This window comes from Podarcis tiliguerta (assembly GCF_965153285.1).
Source record: "Podarcis tiliguerta genome assembly, chromosome: 3".
NCBI lineage: Eukaryota > Metazoa > Chordata > Lepidosauria > Squamata > Lacertidae > Podarcis > Podarcis tiliguerta.
In genome coordinates this window covers 56993397-57020938 of record NC_139536.1, presented here as the reverse complement: position 1 = coordinate 57020938, position 27542 = coordinate 56993397, and the positions used below count along the sequence as shown (strand labels likewise).

The window sequence follows — 27542 nt, the reverse complement described above, 5'->3', positions numbered from 1 at the left end:
TCGATTGCTGCACTGTAGAGAACAAACTTCCTGATGAGATGTTATCTTCAGGAGGGGGTCTCATGCCAAGTGTGGTGATTTGTAGGGTATATTAGATATCATGGTCCAAAGCTGTATAGGGTCTTGCATACCATGTCTGTGTTCATGTCATGTTTACCCCCAGTCTGCAAACCAGGCTGAAAATTTTAAAAAGGTCTTTAACTTTTCTTTTCTTTTTATCCCAGTGGAATGAGGCATGGAAACCACTCTCTGCCCTCCTGCAGTAATTGTTTCTTTCCTAAGCCAGGGTGAGAAGCCTCAGTCTACCCCTAATAAGGAGCCAAGCCTCAGCCTTGTGCTAAACATAAAGGTTTATCCTTGCCAAAGAGAAAAAACACCCCAAATGTGGTTCCACTAACATTTTCATTGCAGCTTGATCCTTTTTTTATGAACACAGTGAGGAAAAGATCTGCTTTTGAGAGAGAGCCTTCTAGAAAAGTTTTTTTTTTAAAGAAACCCACAAAATACCCCTAATCAGTGAACAAAAATATCAGATCCCACTATTGGCTTCTCAGCTAAGTTCCTATTTTGAGACAGAGAGACTTTTTAATAATAAAAAACCACTCTCTGAGGAAAACAAAAATCAACTTAGATTGACACTGATGAAATATTTTATCACAATGTAGGTTGTTAGTTAACTTATATTCAGTCAGACCAATGGTTGGTCTAGCTCAGTACTGCCCTTCCTGACTGGGTGCAGTTCCCCAAGATTTCAGACAGCAGATTTTCCCAGCCCTTCCTGGAAATGCAAAGGGTTGACTTGGAATGTTCTGTGTGCAAAACACACTACAACTGAGCCGCAGTCCTTCCCCTGTTAGCACCCCTCTCCAAGGTGCTACAGCAACTCTCCATTGTGGCTATGCAGATGAACCGTCTCCCAAGCACCTGGGTGCAAACAAATGTGACTTCTTCTTACCCACTCAGCTTGAGAGTATCCATGATATATAAATAAAGCCACTGCACTGTGACAAGAAAAGCGAGTCGTCTCAAGACGTGCACACTTTACATTACAAAGGCGCCTCCAAATTTGTCCATTTAAACATAAATAAAATTGGTTTAGAAAAATGTTAAACCACTTAGTCGGAGCACCTCTAAGCATGGTACACAATATAATATAAAATAGTACTAAACGTGAAAATCAGAAAAAGTTTTCAACAAGTATTTGAAACTAATGAACATTTTTACTGACTGCTCCGATAGGTAACCCACTGCGATGCTATTTTTTTTTGTTTTCCCAATAATAATTTATTATTTATACCCCACCCATCTGGCTGGGTTCCCCCAGCCACTCCCAAAGCTACCCCCCCAAAAAAGAATTGGCCCTTGCAATCTGGCTATCCCTACTTTTTTATACTTTGGTGACACCCACTTTCTCACTTTGGTCATGCCTACTTTTACACTTCAGACACATCCACTATTATACATCACCTCTGGAGGGATAATCATGAGTCAACGTGGCCCTCAACCCCCAAAAATGTTAGCTACCCCTGCTTTACAAGCTTGCTTCAGTTTGAGCTTGAGGTGGAATTTCATTTAATGCAAGCCATTTTGTTCCTTTCTAGCCTTTATGTAAATATTGGTAAGGTTGAGTTCTTTGCTTCTACTATATCAGACATAAAACATTCCCTGGTGGTGCATTTTTTCACATTTCCCATGCAATCCTATGCATGTCTACTCAGAAGTCTTCCGACTGAATTCAACAGGACTTACTTCCAAGTAAATATACAGAAGTTTGCAGCCCTTTAAAGATTAATAGGCTACTGTTATCAGCTGTTTGAGGCTATTTTTTGAAAGAACCAATCCAGCTTCTACATAGACCCTGAATTTCAAAGACATTTAATTTTATCTGAAGAGTGTGCCTGATTCTATCCCATCCGTACAGCAGACTGGGAACTCAGCCAAGAAGCATGAGCTATCCTGCACTTTCTGAACTGTATGTTATGAATGCAAGATAGCTTGCAGAGAAACCCATAAACAGAGTTGTTCCAGCATTTCTTAGTATATGCAGAACATTTTCCTGTCCAGGAGAAACAAATGTTGTTCAGAATGGAAAATCAGACTAAACATAGACATGACAGCATGCCAGATCAGCCAGTTTACTGAGCAATCAGGTCAGGTGTGAGTAATTCTGGAAATGCGTTATATATTGCATGGAGATGTCCTTCTGTCATTCTTTCTAATGTGGCACTTGGTAGTCATGTGCCTGTTAAATGGACAGTGAAACAGAGCCACTCAAAGACAAGGCAGTGGTTTCCAAATACTTAGAAAAGTATGCCAAAAAAATTAGTTCTTTTAAGTTCTTTAAGGTAAGGGGAGGAACCAAACCAGTCAACGAGGGCTGAGTATGCTCACTATGCTTCAGGAAATACATTATGATGAGCCTTAGCCAGTATCATGAAAGGGAGGAAAAAAAAGAGGGTATGGAAATTTGACTTTGATTGAACCAGGAACTGGAAATCCACTCTAGTATTTTGCCAAGAAAACTCCATGGACATAAAAAAGGAGAAGCTTTGAAAAAAAAGTGAGAGTTTCCAAGGCATGCTCTGGTTCATGGGGTTACGCAGAGTCAAACACGACTAAGACGACTAAACAACAACAACAACACCTTGGTGCCCTCCAGATGCTGTTGGACTACAATTCCCATCAACCCCAGCTAGCATGACCAACAGCCAGGGGTGATGGGAGCTGTAGTCCAAATCAGCAGCAGGGCACCAGCTTCGGGAAATCTGACTTGGTATAATGTGGGCCAGGGGATGAGGGTCAGGGAATGTGAGAGTCAATAACTGTTGCCAAGGAAGTCCTAAACTCCCCTTAGAACTCTCTGCTTCATGTTTCTTGATTTCACCTGGCAGAAGGATGCCAGTTCACCTCTCCACCCCTCACAATTAATCAAAAGCAAGACATGATGTGCTTGCTCTTGACTGACTGTCAGCTCTAGTGGAATGGTGTCCCAATGCATAACTAATAAATTACCATTGGACTTGCTTGTTTGGCTTTAAAAACAGATTTAGTCAATTTAGTGATGATGGAGCTATTAGACTGAATGGAACCTCTATGTTCCCTCCACTCCTTGCGATCTTTTAGAGGGATTTGACTGGCTGCCATGTAGAATGCTAGAGTAGAAGGAATTTGGGTCCCACTTGGAAGCCATTTGTAATTACTTATTATTGAACACCAAGTAGTCACCTTCATTGCCATAAATGTTACTCTACAACCTTTAAGGAAGGCATTAATTGTCTCTTACATGGTTCTAAGGCAGAATGGTAAAGTGAGCTCCAGAACCAGGTTTTTGGTGTAATTCAGTACCTTTTCCATTAAACCAAGCTGTGTGAAACTAAAATGCCAACTGTCTGTAAAATAGGCTCTATATTTCTTCTTGTATTTGAATTTATGCTCTCTCCTGAAGGCATGAAGATGAGCAATGATTTTTAATTAAAATGTAATTTAAATCCAATTAGACTTATATAATATAAAGCCCAGTAAAGTCCACAAGTCTCCACCAGCTTACCTGGCCTGCCTCCACCCAGAGAGTCAGTTCTAGTAGAAAGGCCTATGCGTCAAAGGCCAACAAAATAGCTACTTTGTGGTAACTACTTTAAATTGCTGCTCTTGGTGCCAGTCTGTACACAGTGAACCATTGATGTTTGCAGTGTGATGTGGGGATACTCCTCCTGCCAAACTATGTCACTGCAAACCCTCTGATCCATCTGATGATCTGCATGTGACTCCTTGTGCCGTTTGAAGACCAACACCACAGGAAGCAGAAACTGCTTCTGTGTGGTGGCAGTTTGGGGGCCTTGGGACCGTTCTGAGAAACTGCTCACCAGGCAAGGATTGCTGGAGATTGTACTATAACCATTGCAAATACTTATCTGTGCATATTTATTACAGATTTCATTCTGCATATGTTGAGAACTGCTGAGGCAACCTTCGGAGGGGTGCCTAATGGACAGAACAGTTGTTTTGGCAGTGACTAAGAACAGATAAACTGAGATAAGAAATGCTTTGGAAGGGCACGTTTTTAACATGGAAAGTTGTTGCTCTTGTTGCTGTTGTTGTTGCTGTGGTGGCTACCATCACAATTGTTTCTACTCCATCTTTTAGGATCCAAATCCTTCCAAGGCAGCACACAGGTAACATTAAAATACACTTTAACAACAAAAACAACATATCCAAAGTCATCAGGAGCCTTCCATCAGGATAGCTGGCAGTATAGCTCTGGGTGTGGACAGGACAGTCCCAGTGTAAAATGAGTAGCCTTTGTGGTCTTTTTCAGCTTCCCTGAAGGACAGGGAGCCTGTGGCGACTGAGATGTTGCTGGACTACAACTCTCATCATCCCTGACTGTTGGCCATGTTGACTGGGGCTGATGGGAGTTGAATTCCAACAACACCTGGAGGGCCACACCCTTCCTATAAAAGGTAAACATGACTATAATAGTACTTGTATTAAGAGATACTTTGCTATACGGGAAAAGGTTTTCTATACAGAAATAACACTGGCCTTTTGTGGAAATGAATCCCTCGGTGTGCTCACAATGCGATGCGGATTTGCTGAGTTCTGGTAAAATTGAGACAGCTCTCTCTACACCTTTACAGTCTGTTGTGAGGGTGTAAGAGAGACAACAGTGAAGCTGGAAATTGAAGTCCCTTTTATGCTACATTATTTTCTTCTCAAAAAAGCAGTATATATGAGACAGGCTGGTACTTGTATATTGATAGAAATGCCAATGTCAATGGCTGCCATGGGCAGCAACAGTGGATACTGTCACAAAAAGGCCAAACACACACACACAACGCACATGCATATATTCTGCATAATTACTCTTACTTCCTTTGTTTACATCTTATGCTAAATGCAACATAATTATCCACTTGAAAAGCTTCCAGTATTTGCATCCTGCACGCGTGTTAATATTCATTTCAGTTTGGTTAATTGTCTTGTGTTTGGACTGGTTACAGAGGCAGACGATATTTGGCCTGAGAATATTCTGTGTCTGAAAGATTCATTATCTATTCACTGTGTGTTTTCTTGCATCTTGTCACAAGGCATTATGTTATTTCATGCCAGGGGCTTGACAGGAATGCTAACTTCTACAGTGCCACGTTGGAATTTGGAACTTTATTTTTCCTTTTTGGACTCGTATATCTTTGGCACAGTTGATCTTCTGGCAGGTTTTCTGACAAATACTTTGATAGGGCTTTTGATGGAATGAATATGTTGGCCTGTGTAAACAACATTCAAGTTTTAAGTGAGACCAAACACCCTGAGCCTGCCTCAAATTAATAAAAATAAACAAGCCACATTGATGCTGAAGTGCTGATGAAATGGATGAGTGGGTTCTTATGGTACAAAAATTGTGGTACAAAAATCTATAAGGCCAGTTCTTCCTGCTCTATAGTAGGAAGTCCCAGGCTGTGTGAGAGGAGCCTGCAATTCAGCTCCTCTACATGCCAGCCCTGACCTGCTTTTCAGAGGACAGATGCTGGTGTGAGAAACCAACTACAGTACAGGCTTCTCCCCTGTGGCCTGGAGCATCTCACATTACCTTGGTGTGCAACCAAGGAGAAATACTACGGTGAATCCCACATGACCACTGCAGCCTTAATAATTTTGGGAGTAGGGTGTCAAAAACTGGTTTTTTTTGGGGGGGGGGGTTCTCTTCAGACTGCCCTGGATAAAATGTAATTCCACAGTATTCTGGGAGGAAAGGGAAAGCCTCGCTGGCAGCTGCTATTTTGTGTGTGTGTTAAGGTGGTGGTATCATTTCCCTCCAGAATGCTCTGGAATGAATGCTATGTTTGGCCTATTCTGAGGAGAAAGATGGAGGCTGCTAGCCACTGAGAGGAACTCTTATATCATCAGGACGAGATTGCCCCTAAATTTCCCCTGAAAACATTCAGAAATAGAATGGGGCTTTTCAGCTTGGCGTTAATTTTTTATATGCTTCCTTCTCCCCTAATAAGACTGAGGAACTTCCCAGAGCTGTGCCCTGAAGATTGGCACAGTGATTACACAGAGCCTTAAAGTCAGCATCTAGAAGCTTTTGCACAGCTCTGACTGTGCTGAGATGCAATTAGTGTTCATGTCTTGGCAAACACCAGAGAAACACTTTAGATTTCTGTCCTGTTTGACAAAAGAGTCTTACTGAATGACACAGAAATTTTTGTTGAGCTCCAGGCTAAGCTTCAGGTTGCAGTCCTAGCTCCACTTACATGAGAGTAGGCCCCACTGAACTTAGTGGTACTTACTTCTGAGCAGGTGTGTATAGAATTGCAAACAGACTTTAGCCCCGGCATTTTCTGGCTCAGCAGCAACAAAGGTGTAGTTTAAAACTACAGCCATTTCAGCTCATGCAAGTAATAAAGGGTTAAAATTACCGTGCTAAACAGATGAGCTAGTTGTCTTTAAAATTAAATGCCCTTATATTGAAATATTTGTCTTTAGCGAACAGAAAAAAGTATTAGCTCATACTAATGGCTTGCCCTAGACCTAAGCTGAAATTTGCACAGAATTTTTTTCATGGCTAACATAATTAACCAATAAATTTAAAGCTAAGAAAAAACAGATATTCATCTTTCACAGAATTTAGAGTGCTACAATCAACTGAGGGCACATTTAGTCTAGCTAAAAGGCACTGCATATATTCCACGGCTAAGAAAATGTTTGTCTAGGTCTCTTTAATGATTTTTTTCCTGAGCTTAACAGCAGAAGGGGGGCAATTTTCATCGGAATTCTGGGAGAGGGAATGGGTGAAGGTTAAAACTCTGCCTGCCCCTGCTTGGCTGACTGGGATATAATTAAGAATTTGGTTATCCTGGGCTGGTTGGGTGTCTTGCTTAGTTGTCTTCACTCAACACATGACTGACAATGCCATTCAGAAAAAGCGTTGGACAAAGTGAGCAGGCAGACACTCCCCACAAACTCCACCAGGCTTTGCATGTGCACCTGCATTGCTCTGCTCATGTGACACATGCTGGTGCCATCACTACTGTAATACTGCATTTGCTTGAGCGAATAGGTGCCAGGCAGAGCAACAAGCAAGTGGTGTTGAAATGTTGGAGAATGGAACTGTGGATGAAACATGGCTTCTCTTGTACCCCTTAAACTTGCTTGTTGTAGTGGAGGACATTGTCCCATCGACTGAGTTTTGACTGCCATTCTGATTGGATTGTGTATGCGTAATGGGGTGGAGAATCTGAATGAGAAAGGGCAAAGGCCATAGCTCAATGGTAGAGCATCTGCTTTGTATGTAGGAGATCTCAGGGTTCAGTCCTTGACATCTGGAGGTAGGGCTGGAAAAGACCTCTGCCTGTAACCCCGGGGACCTGCTGCCAGCCAGTGTCCATAGTCCTTAGCTGTATAGACAATGGTCTGACTCAGTCCAAGGCAGCTTCCTTTGTTCAAATGTTCTGATGCATAGGTTGTTTCACTCTTATATGTCAACACTTTACCTTTGTCCATGTTAACCTTCATTTTGGTCCAATGCCAACTCCAGCTGAAGAACAGCCAGGAGAAAACGTTTCTGTACTGCCAGGCATTTGAGTGATGGAGGGTTGCTTCTTGGGAGGGCTCCATTTTTATGAATGAATTATGTGGCTATCACTAGAGTAGTTGTAACTTGTTACTTGTTTTACTGATGTCATCGGAATGGAACCTTTTTTGTGCTTCAAATTGTTTAATTTCTATATGTTTCTGCATTGTGTGATATGCTTTATATTGCAAAACATGTACGGACAACTTGCGTTAGAAATCAATGAGTTTGATAAATAGCAACTATGATGATTGTTTTTGTATTTAACTAGCATCCGATTCATTATTATGTCAAACACTGATTGCTTCTTTCCAATCTGCACCGACTATCTCACCCCACCCCCTTTTGGACATAGGTCCCACAGATCCAATTGAACTTACCGTATTTTTCGCTCTATAAGACGCACCAGACCACAAGACGCACCTAGGTTTTGGAGGAGGAAAACAAGAAAAAAAATATTCTGAATCTCAGAAACCAGAACAGCAAGAGGGATCGCTGCGCAGTGAAAGCAGCAATCCCTCTTGCTGTTCTGGCTTCTGGGATGGCTGCGCAGCCTGCATTCGCTCCATAAGACGCACACACATTTCCCCTTACTTTTTAGGAGGGGAAAAGTGAGTCTTATAGAGCAAAAAATACGGTATGTTGTTTTCTAGTGATGTGTGTATATTAAGGCTAAAGTGTTTAAATTTTAGCCATTTGTATAGTTTAGGAGAAGCCATGTGGGAGTAGGTGAAAAGTCCTGCTGAAACGGAAGCACTCTTCCCTTTGCCTCCTAAACCATTTTTTTAATAAAAAAAAGAAAACTAAGCTGTTCTCAACAAAGCCATGTTGATTGCTAGTAATCATGCCTTTTTTGTCTAGATGCTGGCAAATAAGTGGCTTTATCATTTGCTGCACTATCTTTGAGGTAAAGTAATCAGATGAACTTGTCCGATAATTCCCTGCGGTCCTTGTGTAAAAAATAGGCACTATATATTTGCTTTTATTCTGTTTTCTGGAACCTGATCAGTTTTCCATTAATTTTCAAAAAGAATAGGCTTGTCAGCATGACAGCCTGTTATCTAACCACCCCCTTAATGGTCCCCTCATATTTATTTTGTTCCCTCCCCATATCTACCTCTCTCTTCTCTGTTATTATTTTGTATTCATATTTATTACATCTTTAAAATGTACGTGATTTTCCCTCTTGCCATTGCATCCTCGCAATTCTGTGAGGTAGGTTAGGCTGAGAGACAAGCCCAAAGTTAGCTAGTGAGCTTTGTGGCTGAGCAGGGGACTAGAACCCTGTTCTTCCAGGTCTTAGTGAAAAACTTTCACCACCACACTGGCACTACACCACAATGGCTCTCTACACCACACTGTTTATTTGCATTTATTTTTTACGTTGATGTCATTACAGCATGAAGCTGTATCAGTAGGAGTTTCATGGGCCTAATGGCTGCCACTGGCTTAGCTTGTCATCTCCCTGATGTGTATGTTTGCAGGAGAGACAGGTAGGTAGTTTGCCTTGAACCACGTTGCTGAGTGCAATTTCAGGCCTTAGAAGCTGAATTTCGATTTCTCTGGGCAGCCCATGAGGAATTAATCCTTCTCCGTGTGGCAGCTTTTGGACAATATATTGAGGGTGCAAATTGGTTGACTGATCTCCAGACAAAGCTTTTTTTAAAAAAACCACAAAGTTGACTGATGGTCCTGGTTGCACATAAGGCGGTGTAATAGTTTTGAGATTTGCCAAGTGAACTCATTACCAATCCTTAGGAAAATGTTATTGGAACTCCATTGACTTAAATTTGTTCAAATTGCTCAAGTATTTTCTGGAATTCTTCTTTGTCACCCTTGGTCCCTTTTCTTGCCTTGGTTATGTCAGCACTGATTGATGTCACATCCCTGCTTCCTTTCTTTGTAAATACTGAAATAAAGTCAATATTGATTTCTTCATTTGCAAAGGTTACCTGCCGTTGCTTGCTCTACAGGCCCTTTGTAGAATGTTCTACCTGCAATCTGCCTCAACACACTGCGGTCTTGCTTGTCTCTGCTAATCTGAAGGACTAGGGTAGAAGGTTTAAGCTTCTGCTTGCAGCAGGGGGAGAAAGTGTGTGAATTTTTTGGTCCTTTCCAACCTGACAATTAGAGTACCGCCTACTCCTAAAGCAACATTTCCCAATTTTCAGAAATAATGGCCAAATTACTGATCCTTGAGCTAACGATACTGGACATGTCTCTTGTTCCCAAGGAATAATACCTGTTCAGAAATTCAAGGTAGCAGCCTCTTTAAGGTAACTGCATTAATGACTCATGTGATTGACAGCACTAATGGGCTCCTGAAATTAAAACTTCATTCATATGTTACAGTTTAGTGGTTATGCTACAAAGAAGGATTAAAATCTGTATTAACATTTCATTTTTTTTAAAAAAAAAACCTGCTACAGTTTTATTACTGTAAGAAGCTAGTCTGGAGTGTGTATTTTTAGAATTATCCTCATTAATACCAAATTATGATGGTTGAGCAATGGGTATGGGGCCACTACCTGTTCTCTGTATGCAAATTCATATTAAAACTATGGTTTCATTTCTTTTTCTAATCTAATTTAGGTTGTATGATCAAAACAATAGATTTTTGTGATTATGTTCATCTGCAAAGTGACAGGTAGCATGTACTCTGATGGCAGCAAAGGAATTAACATGTATGGTATTTAATATTAAAATAATCACTAATTGGTTAGGATTACTGTGGGATTACTGTGATTGCAGTGCATTCAGCAACAGAAGATTCAGTCCTAGACACTACTATTAATTTAATCTACTTCATATGCAGGAGATACTGATTTCGTCAGACTGGCACATCCAATACAAGTATGCTGAGAGAGCAACACATTCATTTAATAAAATGGAATTGTTTTAGTAATTGTTATTCCCATTACTCTGGTCTTCCTGTTTTTTGGAAATAGGGAGCACAATTTCATGGCATATTGTCTTCTGTGTTGCATCCATCGCCTGTGTTTCCTGGTTGCTGTTTACAAACTCCTGGGAGAGTGTGATGACTGCCGAATTAGATGAGACTAGGGATGTTGGAGAATTCTGCAGGAAATGAGATCTGAAACTGCCAATGTTTGCTTATATCTGGAACAGAAATCAATCCAGCAAATATGATTGATATTCGTTCTTGTTGTTTTTAGTCTGTTGATAGTACTTATCATCATCATCATCATCATCATCAATGTATTAAATTTATATCCTGCCCTTTCTCTGAAAATAAAAAACAATTAGATCATCTAAAAGCAAATTCAGTGCAGCTATAGACTAGGACAGATTTCTACTTAAAAGGCTTGTTGAAAGAGGAAGGTCTTCAGTAGGTATCTAAAAGACAACAGAGATGGCACCTGTATGTTATTGCCTCATCCCTGTTTGTACTGTTTCCCTTGCATAGAAGTGAATGGTGTGAAACAACTTCTTGTTGTTGTTTAGTTGTTTAGTCATGTCCAACTCTTCGTGACTCTATGGACCAGAGCATGCCAGGCACTCCAGTCTTCCTCTGGCTCCCGCAGTTTGGTCAAACTCATGCTGGTAGCTTTGAGAACACTGTCCAGCCATCTCGTCCTCTGTCGTCCTCTTCTCCTTAATGATGATCAGATGAATTACACAATTAATTACGTCAAATTTCACCATAACTGAAAGTAAGACGAATTGGACTTCCGGTTTGGGTCGCGGACGGTGAGGAAGCGCGGAAAAACCCTCTTGGGGTTTTCCGAGCAACGCGGAGGCTTGGGGGAGCCGCAAGGGCACTGTGCCCCCCCAAAATCCCAGGGGGGATACCCCTGGGGGATAGGCTACCCGGCAGCGTGGGAGCGGTTTTGACGTTTTCTCCAGTTTTTTCCTTCCAAAAATCTTTGGAAGTTTCGTTTTCTTGCACAGGAAAGGCGAGAAGAACAACAGCAATGAAAAACATAAATCTGATGGTGGTGGTGATAATGGTGACATAATGTTCATTTGCTTTATAATTATCTGATTGATGGAGATTTTCTACAAAGTTGTTTCATATGATCCACAGAAAGATTACAGAGGCAAATGAATTTCAGGATTTTTTTTCTCAAGTGTGCAACTGAATTTATTCCCCATGCAACCCAAGGAAGAGATTGGCTCTTAGGCTATGGTTTTCAGTCATAACATAGCTGTTGAATGGGGCAAGGGAGTGGAGACGCTCAACAGAGTATTAGTGGCTGAGTTCTACATGACAAGTACTTCCAAATATAAAGCAGTATGTTGGTTTGTGTGTGCAGATCCCCCAAAAGGATGCAGTCTATTGTACCCTTGTGGCAAATGTAGTCTGCTTCTGTCTTGATCTAATATTTATCACTACTTTCTGTGGCAGCAAACACCATAAGCACATTATGCATTGTATGACAGGCAACCTGCATGTGACATTGGCATATATGAATTTCACTATTTGTGACAATGACACACATGGGTTTCCCACTCTATGTATACATGGTGTGGATGCAATGGGACACAAATCTTAGCTTGCCAGCATGAATACATGAGGCAAGAACACCCACATGTTGTCAAACATGACAATCTAACAGCATATCCTAGCCCCCTATCACACATACACACATACAGAAGAGCCTTCTGTTCTATTGTTTTCTAATTTTATCATCATAACCTTGCTAAAGGCAACTCAAACTGACTTAAAACAAAAAATAAACATAAACAAAGATCCACATAGATACATTTGAACCAATCAGAGCCCTGAGTACTCTCAAATGTGAACTCATGGATTTTGTACACTCAAGATGCTCCACACCTCAGTGAAAGCTGAAAGAAGAAACGTGCGCATAGATCAGAGCAATTGTGTTTTGCTGAACATGGGCAAATATCTTTATAATGAATGTGTTAGGCGTGTTTTATTACTGCCACTTTATTTTCAGCTGATTTGTTCACATTTTATGGATATCTGTGCATCTGTTTTAATTCTCTCACTTGGATCAAAGGAATGCCTGTCTACATCCATACATTTGCCAGAAACCAGCAGTCAAGTAATATGACTGAAGAAAGGCACAACCCTTTCTGACAGATACACCTCTGCATCTGCTGCAACCTCTGTATTGTGCATTGTTACATTTATATCCTTCTTTTCAAGTGCATGATTTTCCCCCTCCTTTTTAGAGGGGGATAAATTGCATGAACACATTAGCAACTATCAGTGTGCTGGGTGGGAGTGTTCTGTGCTCCTTCTCTACTATGTTATTTTCGTGCTGACCCATGAATTAACTGCTTCTGTCTTCAGGTGCTGTCCAGGGTGCTAGTCTGGCTCTGTTCCCATTGTTTATGACCGCTAAGCTTCATGACTCCCAAGAAATGCAGCTCTTCCTTTGCAGTGATTATTTTTGCACAAGGGAGTGGATGTCAGGGGAAGAGGAGCTATGCCCCATAGATGAGACCCCCCAGGCTTATGCTTCTTCTCCCAATCCAGCCATGCTTTCTTAAAGAACTGGGAAGAATACGAATGGGAATGCACACTCAGATACACAATAACGTCATGCTGCATGGGATTATGGCATTTGTATTCTGTGGCACTGTGGATCCATATTCTTATGCCCATCTCATCCCTGAACTAGTCATATGTAACTCTGCATCAAGAGCTGTATTAGGATGCAAGTCTGGCTGTGCAGGGCTGATGAGCAATAAACTTGCTAAAGCAGCATAACAAAGTAGAGAAGGCTGGGCTGATTGCATGGGGAATGGGGGTGTAATCCTCTCTCAAAGCAACAGCAGATCTAAGGAAAAATAAACAGAAACATGTATGAGGCGAGTGGGAGGGGGTTGTTAACATTTTCACCCACCTCAAATGGCAACATTTCAGAGGGAAAATCTAACCTCATAAAATGCACACTGCAGCACTCATGAAAACTATTGAAATACAGTAGTTTCAATTGAAAACTGAACTAGCAGTTAACCAGGAAATTTTACATCTTCAAGGAAAAGATCTTCCTAAGAGCTATTTGCTCATAATGTACTGGGATTTTTGTAGTATACACCTTGCATCAATATATTTGCTTCCTGTTTAGACGTCTGGTGGTGGTATTACCCTGACTTGTAGTGTTTTTAGCTAAATTTTGATCAGTTTTTCAAAGTTCCCAGCTCCATGTCAATCATTCTAGCAAAGCCAGTCCCAACTGGTATATGGATGTATGATCTATTCTGTTATCTGAATTCTGGCTATAAAATGTACAGGAGTCTCAATCATGGATCCCAGCTGTCTGTGTTCCTTCCACCAGGGCTCCCTCGGTTGGTCCATCAGGCTGTTTTCCAGAAGCTGCATCCACATATCCCACATTTGGCATCATACAAAATGTCTGGTGTGTGGCAAGTAGAGATGCTGCTGCAGAAAGAAGAATCAACTCCCCTATATGTCAGATGATATGCAGGGAGTTTAATCCTGCTCAGATGAGGCCCACACCGGTCAGTCCTGATTGGTCCACTACCACCACCAATGAGGGCCAACTTTGGCAGGTGGGTGGGACAACCCACTTTTCAGTCACCTGGTGTCAATATGATGTCAGATGATTGACAGGTAGGTGGTCCCACCGACTTGCCAATGTAGGCCTGCTAGGATAGGAGAAATAAATATCACCAGGCAAAAAATGTTCCCTATCCTAAACTACAGTCTCATGGTATAGGACAGATTTTTCTGTTCCATTCTCTGTGAATGTATTTATGTTAGGATGGCTCTAAGCACATGTACTGAGGGTGACTTGCAGAAATCACCACAAAACAATGTACTGTATTTTTTGCTCTATAAAACTCACTTTTTCCCTCCTAAAAAGTAAGGGGAAATGTGTGGGTGTCTTATGGAGTGAATGCAGGCTGCGCAGCTATCCCAGAAGCCAGAACAGCAAGAGGGATTGCTGCTTTCACTGCACAGCCACCCCTCTTGCTGTTCTGGCTTCTGAGATTCAGAATATATTTTTTCTTGTTTTCCTCCTCCAAAAACTAGGTGTGTCTTGTGGTCTGGTGCGTCTTATAGAGCAAAAAATACAGTAATCAGTTGCAACAGAACCAACCAAATGTTATCATATAGACACAAGGCTACAGCAGGAAAATAACTCTGAGTCCTAAAAGACTACATCTGGTATCTTAGCACTTAACCACCAAGTAGTAAAGGACAGCACAGTATAGTGGGACTTGGGTCAAGGAGATTTGAGTTCAAAACTCCACTTAGCCATGGAGCTCCCTGGATGACTATAAGCCAGTGGGATGAGCCCCATTTATGCTGCTTTGAACTCCTTGTTGTCCCAGGCATGACCCCCTCCCCTCCTCTTCATGAATGTCCCATATGCAGATGAGATGGATGCCAAAGCAGGCCAATGAAGAAGGTTCTGGATACCGTGGTGAGGCAGATCCAGAAAGCAAGAAGGATTGAAAAGCAAATTCTTTAGAAAGGACATCCTCTACAGTGGGAAGTGGAGACTCGTGCATGTGAAAGTGGCAGCAGAGAAAATATAAAGAAAGTTGGCCCAGCAGGCCTAACTGGAAGCAGAGGGAGGTTAAAGAGAATCAAATGACTACCAGCTTCCCTTTAACAATCTGCTTTGTGGCCATAGGGTGTGATGGCTGTGTTCAGTAATGTGCTAGGTATTAAAGAATAATGGATGTGAATTGATCTATTTAGGGAACAGGAATTGGATAAGTGGTCAAAAGTGTATTTATTGGGTGGCTCATTTATCCATATTCCCAGACTGTACAAAATTATGTGGTTGCCACGTAATAAGCTTCTTTGCTGGGCTTTGAGCGTGTAGCTTTACCCTCTTGTTTATATAAAACCTCAAAGGGGCTTGTTTTTGATGGGAGCTTTTATTCTTAAAGCAGAAAGCATTTAGAGAATGCTGCTGCTCAAACTTCAAAGTGCCAAATGTGCCCTGTATTAGCTTATTAGCTGCTACCTCGGAAGCCTGTCCAAAACGGATCTTTATCAGGCACTCTGTTACCATAGTATCAGATCACCTCACCATTTTTTCATGTATTTATCCTTACAATTCCCATATAAGGCAGCATATTACTAAGCCTGCTCATTTTATAGCTAAGGAGTTAAAGGAGTTATAGAACACTGTATGGCTCAGAGGGGCTTGAAGGTTCTTTGTCATTACAGCCAACAGACCAGATAACGTGCTGCAGTAACAATGATCAAGAAAGATCAAGGTGTCCCATGCTACAGGTGCTTAGATAACTGAGGACACATTTAGTGAAATGCAGGAACTACAAGCCTAATGCACCAGGAACTGAGGCTCATAACAAAACAGAAACAATGTGAAGTACTAACACTCATTTTCTCACAACCCTTAATGAAACCCTTGCTCGGGACTCCAGATACAAATACCCACCGGGAATCTCATCTCTACTGCTGCAGCTGAGTCTGTAATGACACAGGTAACTCAGAGAGGGGGAGAAACAGCCATGCCTACAGTGTCTCCCCACCCAGTATAGTATGATGAAGTTATGTATTAATTAGTTATATTTTAATAATAATTTTATTATTTAGATGCCGCTCATCTGACTAGGTTGCCCCAGCCACTCTGGGCGGTTCCCAACAAAATATTAAAAACACAATAAAACATCAACCACTAACTGTTCGACAGTGGAATTTGCTGCCAAGGAGTGTGGTGGAGCCTCCTTCTTTGAAGGTCTTTAAGCAGAGGCTTGACAACCATATGTCAGGAGTGCTCTGATGGTGTTTCCTGCTTGGCAGGGGGTTGGACTCGATGGCCCTTGTGGTCTCTTCCAACTCTTCTATGATTCTATGATTCTATGAACTAGCTTAACAACATACCCCACAGGTTAACACTGGCTGTGTTTGCACGTAACACTAAACCAGGATTTGTTTTACCCATGGTTTATAGACCAAACCATGATCAGTCTTGCAAATGACCTAAGAAACTATGGCTTGTTTTACCCAATCCTGATTTGTTCTCTTCTCACAAATGCCCTTGCAAAGTTCCTGTGTTGCCATTTATTTGAAAAAATTACATACTGGCAACATTAAGAAAAAAAGTCTCATGGCAGTGAACAGCATGAAACCAACAATTGCATTCATAAAAAAAATACAAAATACACCATAAATCAGCAGCTCAGATTAATGCATCAACACGGCCTCACCACATCACCAGCTTCCTTACAATGCTTAAGGCTGCCATACAGATTTCCCCAGGCATTACTGGGATTTCAAAGGCGGAATTGACATCTTGGGAATTTCTGAAAGGTGGTGCTGGTTTTTACTTTTTGAAATATGGCATGCCTAACTATGCTCACATGGGGCATGGAACGTTCCTTGGGCATTTTGGGCTGCTTTCAGCATGCTCCACAAACTCCCTTCTTCCCCTGCCCCACACAATGTAATCTTGAGACCAGAAATTAATATCCCTTTCCTACCAGTGCATTGTGAAATTATGGAATTTCCTTATGCAACATGTAGGGATGGTGACTAATTTGGGTGGTATTAACTTTAAGGATTGTTCTTAAAGTTATTTGTTGACTGAAATTATTAATTCACAGAGGTGAAGGGTTGTGAATGCTTTCCTTGACACTCCGACAACACCCACTGACCCCCAAGGGAAATTTTTACAGTGAGGGGGGAAAGTATTTGTCCCCCTGCTAAATTTGCCCGTTTGCCCTCTGATGAAGAAATGACCAGTCCATAATTTTAATGGTAGGTTTATTGTAGCTGTGAGAGACAGAGTAACAACAGGAAAACCCCCAGAAACCCAGAAGACAAAAGTCTGTTAGTGATTGGTATCTTCAAACTTTCAGCAAAACACTGGCCAAATTATTCCCCACAGACCACCTGGCAAGATGGATCGTTCCCCTTCCCCTCCAAAAAGGTGCTATTTTACCACCTAGCATCCAACTCTTTAGCAGGGAGCCCATGCTAAATGCATGCTATGTAGCTGGAGTCTGTGCTGGGTCTGCAAGGCACCACTGCAATAGCTGTCCCAAGATCATTAGGACTAAGTAAGAAGATCCCAGCAACAGCACTGTGGAGTGGGGACCCTAAGCTTTGGTTTCTCTTTCAAAGTTATTTGTTTTTATCCTTAGTAGGTCATTCAAACCTGCTAAGAGTTAAGTTGTGCTTTCAAAGTACACTACTGGTTAGATCTTAGCCAATTAGCCAATTTTCCTCTCCTTGCAAAGCAGTAGCGAAGCAGTTTGACTTGAGAGGGAGGACTTGTTAGGGGGAGTTGGATAGGAAAATCAATGAGGAGGGAGGGCAAATTCTCAGAAAACACCAGTGAGAGCTGCTTGGTTTTGTTTTCCAGCTGTTCTTGCCTGTAGCTTAGCTGGGGTGGCTGCTAAAACAAACCAGAATTAAGCCAGGATCATGAGTTCAGGTATGGTGACAAACCATGGTGAAAGAAAGCAGATATTCTAAAGCTGGCAACAAACCATGGCTTCACATTGTGGTTTGTTGCTGTAAAATAAACCATGGTTAGTTGCCTCAGGTAGGTTCAGACATTCAACCAAAGCACAACTTAGGTGAAACCAACTATTGGTCAACATTAGGTATGAAGTGGAGAGTGTCTCCCCCATAGGGAACAAGGAGTAAGTATTGATGTTGAAGAAAGTTTTTACCTATTGGTTGCAAATCCCAAACTGTAAGTAATTTTCCATAATGAACACCAAAAAAATCCAGAACTCTATTGAAACTAGTAGTGAAACACCCAAGACTCCTCCTAACTTTCAGGTTCAAAGCCAAGACACATGGAGCAGAACAAACAATGAATGGAGATTCAACACCAGTACATTCCACTATATGAGATGTGTGAGTATTGTCTTTATTACTACATTGTCTTTTCCAACAGATCCATCTCTAAATATAGGCCCCCTGGGGGAATGTCACTGGGGAGAATGGGAGCTGGGCTGGGGCATGCAGAACTGAAGAACATCTATGGTGGTCTTCATTTACAATCACACAGCCCCATGTATTGTCTGTCGCAGCTGCTAACTTTTATTCATCACATTCCTTTCTTGTCTCTCAACAGGCAATGGGGAAGTCTTCCAACATGCATAAGGATGTTCCTCACCCAATGTCAAGCAGGCAACCAGAAGGGCTACAACAGAAGCAGCAGCAACCAGTAGGAAGCTCGCCTTTCCTGTGAGGGCTGCCATCTTTGTTCTCCAACCTCTGCTAATGTCTTTCCAAAGAGCAGGACTGGCAGTAGTGTAAGAGATTCAGTGATACCCAGCACAAAGTTACAGTGAAAGGGAAAGCTGTATCTTTATCCTACTGTCTTTCATATAGCTGCAGGAGCAGAGACAGACTCTGCAAGAAGAAAATGGTTGGCAACTGTACTTTTATGCTTTGCTCACAGAACTGATGTTCAATAAATACTGTGATGGTTTCAGCAGTGTCTGTTCTTGTGAAGGTTAGGCCTACCTTTTTACTTGGGTCATCCGTCTTTGTGATTGAGCATAGAAACTGGAGCAGGGGGCATTGCATTCACCACCACAACATCCATCATGGCTGCTTCACATCATTGATCTCACTTCTTTGAGCCCCAGTGAGGGTTCAAGGGAAGGTACCACCACCCCAGTGGCTTTCTGAATCCCTTTTTGGTTACAGCTGGTGTATTACGCCAAGAAGAGGTGAAGTGATAGAAACCAAAACAAGAATGTATATCCCCTGGCCAATATACCCCACTTGCATATGCAAAAACTCAAGGCATTTAATATATATTTTACATACACTGAACATGCAATTTCAACACAATTGTCTCATAAAATAAATATCACAGTCAACAGTGGCTAATGGTTGTGTTTACTTTCTGTATCAACCTTATCTATGTGTCGTGATCTGGCAGGACAACAGGGAGAAGGAGGAGAATCCTGGGAAGGTGTGTTGCTTGGCCTGGGACACACCACGGCAAGCTGGGGATGGGGAAGGAGAGGTTGGTGTAGGAAGTACTCACAGGGTTATGGAGGACGTCGTGGGGATGGGAGTCAGTACACAGGAACCAGAGCAGCAGGACGCCGTGGGGTGCTCCAGGAGGTTGAGGCAGGCAAGGGCCCACAGCCCAGCTCCCTAGCTGGCCAGGTGGAACTTGCTAGCTCTGGGAGGAGGTGTGTAATTCCTCAGCTGGAACAGGTGAGGGTCAGATGCCTCATCAAGCCCAGATGCTGCAGTCAGCATGCAAATTATAAAAGGGCAGCAGAGCTGAGGTCCTGGGTCTGCTTAAGTGCCCATGTTGATGGACCTTAGTTTGGATGGTCCAGGATTTCTGTGGGACTGCTTTGGTTTGGATTTTGGACTTGTGGCTTGACCCTGGACTGGGGACTTGACATACTGACTTGCCACCAGGTAGGACAAGGGTTCAGGACAGATGCCATATATAGAACACATAAATTGCATGATTCAGGTCAATAGTCCGCACACCCTAAGGTATATTGGCACATCCACTTTGACTAGCACCTCCTACTGTAAATGTCAAATATTCTATGCCTCTGAATATTAACTGCCCTACTTAGTCTTCCCATAGGCATCTGGTTGGCCACTGTGAGAACAGGATACTGGACTAGATGGGCCGTTGCCCTTCTTCTGTTCTTAGGATCCATGTGCTATTGTAAGCCTCAAAATGCTGTAAAGGCTCATACAGAGAATACGTTGAACTGTAAATGGAACAAAAAGTCAGGACTACCCTGGTTTGGTTCTTTTCAGTTTCTGATTCCTTGATCCAAGAAACCAGGCCTGTTTGCGTCTTTTTGTCCTTAGACTTTCTCCCGCAAATATACTCTTAATATATACAGTCTTCTGTGTTCTCCACTTCAGTTGCTATCAGTTGCATAGGTAAAGATCAGAGGAAACTTCCTCATAGCAAACAAATGTTCTTGGCTGTCACACACAATTAATAGCACTGCTTGAGTTTTTCAATAAAAAAGATCTCTTCAGGGAATATTTTTTAAAGTGCTCTGTCCTGACCTGAATTTGCTCCCATTACAGTCAATAGAAGTTTTATATAAAATTTAAGAGAAAAGGCCAACTCCAGACCTCCTGCCAGTCCCCCCCCTCCACCTTTCCATGACACATGGACACTTTAAATAGAAATAGTATCATCCATATAATATGGCTGAGGCTTGTAAAGCCAGGGGATCTTTAGTCTGCTACATTCTAAAAATGTGTCTATGTCATGCCCAGCTTTAACCTGGAGACCAGCTCCTCAGAGGATGAATTGGACCTCCCACTGACTGACTGAAGACTTGGGGGAGCAGGCATCTCCACCTCATTGCCAGCCCTGAACGTTCAGGGGGAACTTTGCAGGGTCCTTCCAGAGGTGCCATTTGTGTGGCTTCCAGTTGGAAGGTCAATAGATGAGCTCCTGGTGGAGTCCATGGGAAAGGTGGAGCCACCACTGCCAGCAATCTTCAAGGGCATGGATCCCCAAAGATTCAAGTTGTAAACCCATGACAAAGTGCACAACTGAGAGCCCAAAGTCACCATGTGGTTCAGTAGTAATAATAACAACTCCTTATGAGTAACAGTACTTCTCAAGAGGAAGGGCTTTCAAAACACCAGCAGTTGGTATTAGAATAATAGAATTGTAACTTGAAGCCTTTGGTTCGGGTCCTACTCTCCAGAGCCAGAGAAAACAATCTTTCTCCATCTTCCATGTGACAGCTCTTTAGATATGTGAAGGTGGCTATCTTCTCTCTGTGCAACAAATGAAGACTCCTAAAGGGCAGAACACAAAAAGCATAGCTAAGCCACCTGTGAGCTCTGAACCAATGGAGGGCTGCTCTGAATTATATTCTTATTGCTGCAGTTGGAAAGAGAGAGAAAATGGTACCTTGCCCATCTGAACACTGGCGGTCTTGGTTCATTGCTTATTCTTTGTGCCCTAACAAGCTGACAGCACCATTGATTTCTGTCTCCTCTGTCTTTGGCAGTAACAAGCCCCCAGAGACGGTGAAATCCTTGCTTTCTTGGTTAACCTCTGCACCGCTTTCCTCCCTTTGCCTTTTTTCCAAATGCTTGCTGCTTTCCAGTATCTATTGACAAGGGAAAGTCAGCCTCTCTAAGTCAAGTATGTTTTTCTTGCTAGAAATACTCATTATGTAAATCACTGTTGCTTTTTTGGCTAGATAGTAAAGGAACGACAAAATGAAGTATACATCATCTTTATTATGCTTGGACCCTGTTGCCCCACAGGGATTGGTTTGGTTGTACAGACTTATTCACCTGGCTTGGATATTGATAGCATTTTAACATCACAATTTGAGAGTGAAGTTTCTATGCGTTAATTTCCCCCCAAATAACCAATAAAGGAAAGGCAGTGGTTTAAGATACTTATGTGATTTAAGTAGCCAAGATTTACAACGGGAGAAAGCAGCTGTACTATTTCAGTTTACTGTGTCTGTTAATTCAGTAAGCTTTCAGATGCCGCTGGTGTGAACCCTGGAATCACAATAGTAATAATAACCCATTTATTTATTTATTTTGTCTAGGAAACTATGGGGAGAGTGGCATGGAAGCCTTCAAAGAGCTGGCTGCTCAAGAAGGTCTTTGTATTGCTCATTCGGACAAGATCTACAGCAACGCAGGTGAAAAGAGCTTCGAAAAGCTGCTTCAGAAGCTCCGTGACAGGTTGCCAAAGGCCAGAGTTGTGGTTTGTTTCTGTGAAGGCATGACCGTCAGGGGAATACTTATGGCTATGAAACGTCTGGGAGTGCTTGGGGAGCTCCTCTTGATTGGGAGGTAGGTTATTTCAGTCATGTTTACTGGTGTATTGGGATAAGAACATATCTGTCTGGAGACAAGTCACAGCAGCTGATTATTCTAAGCATGGGCATTTATTTACTTATTGCCTTTATATACTACTTTTCAGCCAGAACTCACAAAGTGATTTACATAAGGCTATTACAACGCCATGTATTTAAAAATACAATAGAATGGATAGGAAAACTTGTTGGTTTAGAAAAAGCTGCTCCTGCCTACTCACTCCTCCCCTCAGGGCAAGATGGACCTTCAGAGGCCTCTGTGGTGGCAGCTGAGGGAATGGGCCACTATGGAAACTGGATGGTGACACTTTTCCAAGCCTCTTTCTACTCCGCTTCGCTCAGGGCAAGATGGTCCTTCAGATTTAAGGGACAGTGAAGCTAGTTAAAAAATAAAGCAAACTATTGACATAAGTATTTCTCTTTGCAAGTCTCAAAATGGTTTGCATTGTTTATTTAATTATCACTTAGGAAACTTATCTTCTGCCTTTCCCCTACAATAGAACTCTAATAGTTTAGATTCACAAGTACTCACTGGAATATAAATTGAGGGATGTGGTGCCCTCCAGATGTTGTTGGATTCCAGTTCAGCTTGGACTCCAACCAGCTTGGCCAACATTCAGGGATGGTCGGAGTTATAGGGTGGTTAACTGACCAAAAGGAGGAAAAACACCCCAATCTAACAAACATGGCTTGAGCTTTAACTTGCAGCGGGGCATAATAATAATTTTATGGCAATCCAGAATATTAGTTTCCCACTTTGCTCTTGTTCTGCACATCTCACTGCCCCATACCAGATGTATCCAATTACTTAATTTTAAATGCCTTGTTACATTTCATATATCACTTTTATGAAGGCTTCTCAACTGGTGCTTTACAGCAAAGGCTCTGCAGAGTAGCATACCCTGGCCCCAAATTAATATGTTGGAGTATTTTGCCCACAGGAACAGTTTTTTAATTACATATTTGCAAAGTATTACTTTGACTAAGGACCAAAATAAATATTTCATGGCAGAGATTGTGATAAGTTTTCAAGACTCTTTGAGAGGATACTTAATTTGATCAGAGCGGCAATGCTGGAGGATGAGTGTTTAACTCTTTCCCCGATATGATTCCTAATCTGAATTCCCTTCTTCCACACTCTGCTAACATGCCCACTGGGAGGAGGATATTGGCCACATTTACACCACAGATTTAAAGCACTATGATGTCACTGTAAACAGTCATGGCTTCCCCTAAAGAATTCTGGGAGTTGTAATCTGTTAAGGATGCTGACAATTGTTAGAAGGCCCCTATTCCCCTGAGTGATTTAACAATCAAACCCTCTTCACAGAGTGAATACACCTAACCCTCAGGAACAGATTTTGGGAGCAAACAGGAGACTACAGGGAGGAAGAGAGATAGGGGAAGTCCTGTTGCATGCGTGGACTTCTGGTCATCCTGTGTTGGTTACAGCCCATTTTAAATAAAGTTGCAGGGATCATGTTATACTTTACATTGTTGTATAAAAATGTCAAAGTTGTATTTTAAGCATCAACAACAACACAGCACCAGGGGTTGCTAACGTTTTCTCCTGGTGTTTGCTGCCAGATTTCACAAAGTAAAAACCAGGCCAAAAATGTGTCCTTGTTTGGAGAACCAAGTGACAGTTGCAGCCATGTCACAAAGTCACCCTCCCCCCGCAGTCCTTTGAATGCAGGTAATAATCCTTACATCTTCAGGTTGTCACGGATAGCACTGTGTCTGCCTTCAGTTGCTGCATCCCAACATATGCTCTAGTGTTACTTACAGAGGAGCTGTCATGGTCTTCAGTAGAGGTCATGTGTGTAGTGTCAGAGGTGCTCTTGCAGATATCACCGCATGCAATAATTGCAACCAGTCTTCAGACTTTACAGATTCTATTCCTCATACAGTTTAATTGATGTGCGGCAATTTTCATGTTAGTCAAATCAACAACTGTAGAAAGTATTGAGTAGCATAGGGTTGCCATATTTCAATAAGTAAAATTCCTGACATCCGCAGTGATTTTAAGCTTTTTTGAGCTGTTTCTGTTGCTTTTTCAATTGCCATACATCCAGGTTTTTCCTGACCTTTACTGATGCAGCAAAAATCCCCCCTAAAGCCATTTTTACATCCAAAAACCAGGACATGTTAGGAATTCTTCTGACATATGGCAAGCCTACATTTAATCAAGAAAGTTTCAAATACATAAGGTGAGATCACATCTCTTTGTGGAAGAGAAGTTCTGTGTTTTTGCGTTTCTGGATAAGTTAATGCCAAGAAGGGCTTTCAGTTGCATACATACAAGGCTCCTACTAGTCTTGCTTCAGGCCCAACATGAAATTGAGACAGCTTTGGTAGTATTTTTGGATGATTCCTCATGGTGATAGACACAGGTGACACAGTTACACTGATAATGATTAAAAAGTGTTATGACTCTGGCAACTTGCCCCAACAGGAGACAGTAAAACTTGTTAAATTGCCTTCATTCATGTCTTCCTATCAGATTTTAAATAGCTGTGATAGGTAGCTGTTCCTCCTCCTGTTGCCTGAGGGATTAAATCCTGTCACTGATTCAGTCATTTGTCTCTTATGGCCCTAGATGAGGTTTCATTGTAGTGAAGTGTTGTGGACTGAGCTGTCAAAAAAAGAGACTGATCATGACTGGAAGCTCTGAAGATTTTGTTTCAGTTGGCAAAGACACTATTTGATACCAAAATGTATGAAGACGTGTGGGTGGAGAGCAACCTCAAAACAAGGTTCATCTCTGGACAAACTTGTTCCCACAGCTTTGTCTGTTAATAAGTCATCCATTTTGTATTTGAAAGTCACATACCTTGAGGGCAATTGCACCCCCCCCCCCCAATCTCTTATGCCTTCATTTTATTAAAGCAAAACATTCTCATGAAATTAAAAGGTGCACAAAACTGTAATAAAGAATAGAGCTAAATAGATAAAAATAAGTGGATATTTGCTCCAGTGCACCCCTTCGTCCACATGGCGTTTGCTGCTTCAGTTACTTAAACCAGTGTCTCTTCTGACGTTATAATAGCTAAACATATTGTCAGTTACGATTATTTTAACAGTATCAGTTCACTCCTTAATAGCAGTTCTCTGTGTGATGATCTTATTTGTTTTTATAGTAGATGTGTAGCACCCTGCTTGTGGTTAACGCTTAGCTGGAATGAAATATTCAACGCAGCAATAGAGAAATTAAAATAATAATTTATTTGTCAGACAAATAAATGATTGGCACAGTGGTATATTTACCAAAAGCTCTGCACACCCCAGCCCTGGTGACGAGCACTTATATTCCCTCAGCCCAGCCTCCTTACTCCTCCTTTGGCTGCCTCTGTCCAATCAGCCTGGTTGAAATTCCTATTGGCTGTTTGCTAGAACCAATCATAAAAGATACACCCATTTCCTATTACCTTTTATGGGAGACAAAGAGCTATATTTCCTTCTATCATATATCTTACATTTGCCTTGACAAGGCATCTTAATTACCAGATTACCCTTTGCTCTTTGCTCTTCTGCCCTTCTGCCCTTCTGCCCTTCTGGCAACAGGGGCAAATGGCTAAAACAGATGGCCCATGGTTTCAAATTTTGTCATATAAACAGAGGTCTTGGGTTCACCTTCTCACACACCATCAATGAAATAAGAATCTAACATAAGAATCTAACATCTCTTACTTTCTACATTCTTTGTATAGTTACATTAAAGTCAGTACATATATATATATAACATAGATTGATTTTTAGAAGGGAAGAACTTAGTAAAAAACAAGTTTCTAAAGCAACCCCTTCAATTTACACCCCCCCCGCCAGCTGTTGTTGCTATTAGCTCTTTGCCTTTTAACCTTCTCAGGATACCTTAAACCTTGGGAAGATGTTTGATGGGAGGCACTATTTACCAACTCTAATTAGTGTTTTTGCAGCTTGGATTGTATTCTGTAATTCGTATGACCTTTTGCTCCCAGCTTTTGCTCCTTTTTTTACAACTTTGAGGTACTGCAACAAATCAATGAGGGGCCCTGTTCAGGAGAATAAACAAAAAGTCTCAGCAGCTTTTACTGCCTAGCCTGGAGCAAGCATCTGAAAATATATTTTTAAGCTTATTTTAAAATACAGATCTTTGATCAGATGCCTCAGATGTGCTCTGCTGAGTTAGAATGCCAGTTCAGTGGCGTAGCGTGGGTTGTCAGCACCCGGGGCAAAGCAAGTAATTTGCACCCCCTAACCCGTGGATTTGCGCCCCCTAACCCATGGATTTGCGCCCCCTAACCCTAATGCCCAGATGTTGAGCCCGGTGCGGCCGGCCCCCCCTGCACCCCCCACGCTACGCCACTGTGCCAGTTTCCTCCCTTGACATGGATTTAAGGTCTTGCCCCGACTTTATGCAAAGCAAGCATAAATTAAACCTGTTCCACACCTTATAAAATTTCCTTAATTAAACTCTTTTCCAGAAAACACCCGAAGACTGGGCTAGATGAGAGTAAATGAGTTGGGTGTGTCTCCTGGATGTAGTTCACCTGACTCCAAAGATTTTAAGTTCCAGCTTTCTCTTTCCCCTTGATTTAAAATTCCCTCTGATGTTAGGAAGGGAGAAACCAAAAGAATCCTTCTAAATATTTTCCTTCTTCTGGACCAGCAGACTTTCTGCTGTGGATAACATTTCCCTTTAAAGCGGCTCTCTGTGTGCCCAGGTCACTTGTATTATAGATTCCCAGGCCAAGCCACATGCTCAAGCTTGTCTACCTTGTTTTGTTTTTCCTGAACAGCAGGCAATGAAAAATGTAACAGAGCAGCTTATCTATTCTTCACCATGTTGCATTATGTATAGAGGTTGAGCATGACAATCTGCCTCATATATTCAGTCAGATCATTGGTCCATCTAGCACCGTACCACCTGTGGCAGCAGCTCTCCATAGCTTGGGAGCAGAGGTCTTTTCTAGATGCTTGGGATTCCTTTTAACTGGAAATGTCAGGAGTTGAATCTGAGGTTTTCTGTGGTCAAAGAATAGGCAGTACTACTGAGCTCTAGACACTCCTTAAAGGTTAAGTATTTAACACTTTCATTTATATGGCTGTAAGAATTATACTCTTGATCTCTGAGTAATTAAAAAAGAAACATGATAATGTATATCTGTTTCTGATCTGGATGTAAGCTTACTGGAATAAAACCCCAACCAGGTTAGTATTAGGAATAAGA

At 41.8% G+C, this 27542-nt stretch overlaps 1 protein-coding gene across 5 annotated transcripts in view; it reads left to right on the top strand.

The window, feature by feature from the left end:
• Positions 1-27542, top strand: part of GRM1 (glutamate metabotropic receptor 1) — a 183802-nt gene that overhangs the window by 37535 nt on the left and 118725 nt on the right. For all 5 annotated transcript variants that reach the window (XM_083434795.1, XM_083434796.1, XM_083434797.1 and 2 more), the window contains one exon: positions 22061-22310. In XM_083434795.1, coding sequence (XP_083290921.1) covers positions 22061-22310 — 250 coding nt within the window. The remainder of the gene's footprint in view (positions 1-22060; positions 22311-27542) is intronic.